Source organism: Apis dorsata, unplaced genomic scaffold (assembly GCF_000469605.1).
Source record: "Apis dorsata unplaced genomic scaffold, Apis dorsata 1.3 scaffold_168, whole genome shotgun sequence".
Taxonomy (NCBI): Eukaryota; Metazoa; Arthropoda; class Insecta; order Hymenoptera; family Apidae; genus Apis; species Apis dorsata.
The window spans coordinates 8323-14194 of NW_006263456.1; the positions used below are offsets into that span (position 1 = coordinate 8323).

The window sequence follows — 5872 nt, forward strand, 5'->3', positions numbered from 1 at the left end:
TATGAATATGTAAAATATGTATAAACATCGTTTCATGTTATTATTATATTATATTTGTCGTAATTATCTAATTTTATTCGAATTACGTTTTATATACGTGTTAATTCATAATAATTATATAATTTACTATATTCCATGCATTTATAAATTCGTATATTCTATGTATAATATATTTCGCGTTGATTACTCGGCCTTCTCAAATATCTCTGAATACAAATGTTACGTGTAAGCAATTTTGTTTTATTATTTTCCCCTCTTATTATTGCATTATTGAAGGAATGTATTCTTGAAAAGGAAATATATCTCATAAAAATTCTATCTATAATAATGAAATTTCGAGAAATAGTCAATCAATACAACAGGCTACAAAAGGCCTCTAATAAATCTTTCAGACAAACTATCGAAGTTTCTATTCAACGTGTTAATAGAAATTCGATGTTAATCAAGTTTCCTTTGTATCATAAATCGAACAATTTACAACGAAGCGAAGAAAATTCAACGAGGTGGATTTTCAACGAGCGTGCAATCATTCGATGGTAAAACGTGTCCCAAGTGTGAGAATCCCGTTTCATGATGTTGCGAATAGAGATTGCGTTCTATCGATCTATTCTTATTCACCTACACTTCCGTGTCACAGTTGTCGAGAAGTAATGGTGGTTGAAAAGTAGCTTATTTAGAATCTGTTGTGAACGAGTAAAACAACTCGTGTTGGCAACTATTACCTGTCAATATCCGTCAATTTTCTTTACTTCATCGTCGTTAATCTTCTTAAAGCTTTGCTTTCTTCACATCGCTTTTTTTTTTTATTATCATTAAACGAATTAATATTTTTAATCTCCAATTTAAGAATCATTTATCTTCTTCACTATTGCTATCGCTATTGAAATACCAAGAAATATTTTAAAAATGTATTTCTATTTAATAATAAATATTAAATGTGTTTAATGAAATTTTTAAGATCTAAGGTAATTTTATCTATTAATAGGATCATATGCTCTCTCTATGTTAGAAAAATATGACGACATATCTAGCAGTCTTTATAAAGGTTAGCTTGGCTCGTATTATCTCATTAGTCTTGAAAGAGTTAAATGGAGGAAGAATTCTCCCTTGTCATTTATGAAATGAGAAGCCATATTTCGTGTTGCAGCAATATATGTTATAAATAATAAAAATTTTTATTCTACTTCTTATTATATTTTTTTTTTTAACAGACTAATATTTTCTTCCTTTATATAAAATTCTTGATCCTCTCATTTTCGCCATAATCGAAAATATTATTTTCATCGTGATTCCAATTTATATATATGGAATTTTATTTTACTACTCCTATCTACAATTGTATCGAACATATGTTCCTAATCGTGTTCCTTATTTTTTCCTCGCATTTTTTTACTACTATTTTCTACCTTTTTTTTTAAAATTACTGCACTCGACGAACATGTAGAAGCCTGAAATCACGTTAAAGCTCGTTGCGACACCCAAGTTACGAGAGGGCGTAAAATCTAAAGGTAGGAGCTTTCGATATTAGCTGCATTATAAACCACTTGTACGTGAGTGTTTCACTTACGGACAAATTGCAGATAGGTCGTATGCGCGCGCATCAGGCTACCACGTGACTATATTGCGTATAATGGTGGCATGCTGTTGCACGCGTGTAACCCTTCGCGGGAATATTGTTCACGGTGGGGAAGGATCCGTAATTAAAATTGCCTTTAATCGTGCTTCCGTGCCACTTGTATATACGAGCTCGGTGTCCTTCTACGCCAAAGAGGAATTTCCTTCCTTAAAGCTTCTTGTTAATTTTATATTGCTATCGTTGAATATTTTTTCGATACACTTCTATCGCTTCTGTGATGTATGTATAAAAAAAGATTTGAACAAATTATTAGAGAAGTTTAACGTGAATAATTGTTACACTCAATATGATAGTTGTTAATGGAAAAGAAAATTGTAGAAATTAAACAATGAATCATCATTTCGTTCGAAGAAATAAAATACAATTGGAATGTTAATGTTTAAGCTGCGACGAAAGATAAAATAATTAAATTCTAAATGCTAGATTCTAATAAATTGCATTTTATTTTTGTTTCAGGGCCGATGTAATCGGGAAAAACCCCCGTGCAAATATTTCCATCCACCACAACATCTGAAGGACCAGCTTTTGATAAACGGGCGTAATCATTTGGCCCTAAAGAACGCGCTGATGCAGCAGATGGGTCTTACACCGGCCCAGCCACTAGTGCCTGGCCAGGTACCAGCAGTGGTATGTCCAAACTTTAACACATTCGTTGCACCACGTCTTCTGCTGTTCACACATCCACACATTTTCTTTTTACCACGGTCGAGAGATTTTGAGTTTTGTCTGTGTTAGTCGACGACTACCACTAGATTACCCTTTTGGTAGGTAACGCTGTGTAAATAGTCACGATGAAGTGTATCATTTGATCCTTATTATTAAAAAAGAAATATAATATAAGTTATGATCGATATTTTTTCCTAACAATTAATAGTTAATAATATATATATATGTTACAATTATCTATATTATTAAGATTATTCTTTATCTCCTTTCTCTGAAAAATTTAAGTTTTTTCTCCTCTTCTTTCCAAGTTTTTGTATTTGATTTTTGTATCGTTATTAGAGAAATTTTACACCTCGTCGTCTTCATTTATCGGCGTTCTTTATTTGCGGGCATTGCACCGAGAGATAAAACTTCAGAGAGTAAACTTTAGCACGCCGCATGTTTTTGGTCAGTGTCACCCCTTACTCCTTTAATTTATCCATGATTCTTGATAGACAGTCAATATTTATATATTATATATATTTATTAAAAGATCAGTTTTTTTTTTTCTAAATAGAAATGTAGTACAGTTATTAGTTCTAGATTACTGTCGAATATAAATTAAAAGGCAAATACAATTATTTTGTTGATTCGTCAATGTTATTTCTTTCTTTTTTTTTTTTTAAATCTTTTTTAAATCACAACATATATATATGTATATATGATGTGTATATATCATGTATATATATCATTTGACGAATCCACAAAATGTACCCCATCTGTTCCATTTAAAAAAAAATGATAATAGAATAACAATGAAAAATTTACAAAAAAAAGAAAAAATAAATGATCAGTTTAACAAATGTTGTCTCTCATTGCGTGCACATGCAATGAAAATAGCGAAATACAATTGATTCGTTCCCCTAATTAATTATTTATGATAATTTTAACGCCTAGAAAGGAAATTTTCACCAAAGAAATCAGATCATCATTACGCCCACCCGCCTTTTATTTTCATGACATATAATTCATAGTCGTTGCTACGTGACATCGAATCCTATACTACTCGTATGACTGCCTGTCTGTCCCCTATGTTTGCCGCTGTGGCTCTCGTGGTTGTGGTTGATTGTTGGTGTGTTCTCCAATTACGTCATTGGTGAACAGGAGGCACCAGCACCTCCGGCACCACACCATCACCTTCAACAGCAAATCCAGCAGCAACTTCTCGCTACCCACGCCTTTATGGTAACTCCTGGTTTTGGTTGGCTTCCACTAATTTTTTAGTTAATTAAAGTGCCACGCGATGGCGCTGACATAGGGAATAAATCTGTTCCTGTTAAATATTAAATGTTTAATTTATTTATGTTATATTACTTGTATTATATCTGTATTTCTTCAGAAATCTTGCTTATTATTTTTTTTTTTTTTTTTTATAATAATTTTAACCTTAATGATTTTTAATTAATATTCGATTTTGAGTTATTATAACGAAGTTGAAGCCGCAGATTTATTTCAGATGGCACCGCTATCGCGCGTGTTAGTGTGCCTGTAAGATTAGTAAGCGTTTGTATGAAAGCTTCAACTTGTTTTCAAAAGAGTGCCGCACTGTAAATTAAGATTGAGACTTGATATGCATGCTTCACGAAATGTTTCATTTTGTTTTTATCAAAAGTTAAGAAAGTTTCTCTGTACATTACGACAGAGTTTTTTTTACCTTTAGAGAGTTTTTTCCTTGAAAGCATGAATTATTTTGCGGCCAAGTTAAATCGTGGCGTTTCTCTCTCTCTCTCTCTCTCTCTTTTTCTCTCCCTCTCTCTATTTCTCTCACTCTATTTCCATGAAAAATTTAGAAATTTCGTTCGTTATCTATTTGTTACTTCTTTTTGATTGTTCAATGTTAAAAGTTTTTTAAAATACGTGCATGCAGTTTGTTCTGAAACCAATGTTTTGCGAAAATGTGAAAAGGTTTACGATACAATCTCGACAATCTTTTCGATTCATTCGAGAAAATATGACATTAAATTCTTTGTTCTCTCATAATTACTCATACAGATTTTCTTCTCTTCATAAACTTGCATTCGAACATCATAAATTTTTTTTTACCAAAAATTATTTAAAAGATTTTATTTTAAAAAAGAAGAAGCTTATATATTTACCTTCAGAACAAATTCTAAGATAATTTCGAACCCAAACAACAAAATTTAAACGTAACGATTGCCAACCTTTTCTATTTTCATCAATTCGAACGATCATCAAATTAACAAATTCCCCAATATAACATTTAATTATTTAATTTCAACAACTATCAAAGTCGAATTTTACAAGAGATAAAAAAAAAAAAAATCGAGAGCGAGGGAAACGCGCGCGAAACGATCGCGAACGATCGAGGCACGTCTCGAAGCCGGACGACTTTATATTCCCTTTCCCTCTTCCTCTTCGAAGAGGGGGAAAAAACTGTTTTCCGGGTCAACGGCCATTATCGCTCAAAGTTTTTCGGCGGCTGGCGTGCCTCGGTTGTCCTGGAAGCTTCTATACGTCGAAAGTTCGAAGAATACAAGCACACAGGGTCCTTAAGAAGAAGAAGGAACGGGCGTTCAGCTCATTCGGCTGCGCTTCAAATTACCTGCCTTCGCTTCTGGGAAGCCCGTTCTCTGCAAAACCAAAAATGCTTCTTATGGGAACGCGCGCTTGTCGTTCAAAATGGCGGTTACAAGCGCGACGAGACGAAACGAGATCAAGACCTCGCGAGTTATTCAGCCATCGTTCTTTTCTTCGTGGATTTTTTTTATTTTTTTCAAAGTTTTGCAAGCGTCGATTCTCGAACATGAATTTGGGGACAAGTTGATTTTTTTTCAAATTAAAATTTGATCTTTATCTTAACTTCATTGCGAGAAAAATCTATCTATATGTAATGTTTTCTATTTTCATCCAAGTGACTTATATTGACTTTTTTTTTTTTGTCAAACGAAGAAGAGAACGTTGCAATTTTTAAAGATTCATACGTGAAGGTTTAATATTTAGTAATTGAAATCTGCTTTGATTTTGAATACTTTTATTAATATATTTTGAATTTATATTTTAAATGAAGAGAAAAAAAATTGTTATTACTTTGTTGATATTATGCTCTAAAATATGTACAATATATTTTTCGATTAAAAAAAGTAAAGTATAAATAAGAAACAATATATTTTTCATAACTTGAAATTTTGTGTAACCTTTCAATATAGCCACGAATATATAAATATTTAAAAAGAAAAAACTTATCTTAAGACAGAGGTGACAAACTTCTTCCAATTGTTTGTCCAGACATCCAATTTCTCCATCATTGTTATATATAGAAAAAATACAACGTTAATGACATTCAGAAAACAGAAAAGAAAAAAATATCAAGATCAAATCAATCAATGTGAAAAATAGCTTCGAAGGAATCACTCGAATCGCTCGCGAAGTCTCGATCTCGTGGCAAAGTAACAAAGATCTCGTTCTCAAATCGCAATCACACGTAGATTGGGGTGGGTCTGTATCGCGCTTGCGTCGTGAAGGGTTGGCGAAGAGCTGTAGAGCACATAAAGACAGAGAAAAAAAAAAAAA

The 5872-nt window shown here is 32.4% G+C and overlaps 1 protein-coding gene across 1 annotated transcript in view; it reads left to right on the plus strand.

Annotated features, from left to right (window-relative positions):
• Positions 1 to 1922: 1922 nt before the first annotated feature.
• The window catches only part of LOC102676816 (muscleblind-like protein 2), a gene marked incomplete at its 3' end in the record, with an annotated part of 35186 nt that continues 31236 nt past the window's right edge, over positions 1923 to 5872 (plus strand). The window contains exons 1-3 of the mRNA XM_031509653.1: positions 1923 to 1950; positions 2064 to 2263; positions 3446 to 3526. Coding sequence (XP_031365513.1) covers positions 1923 to 1950; positions 2064 to 2263; positions 3446 to 3526 — 309 coding nt within the window. The remainder of the gene's footprint in view (positions 1951 to 2063; positions 2264 to 3445; positions 3527 to 5872) is intronic.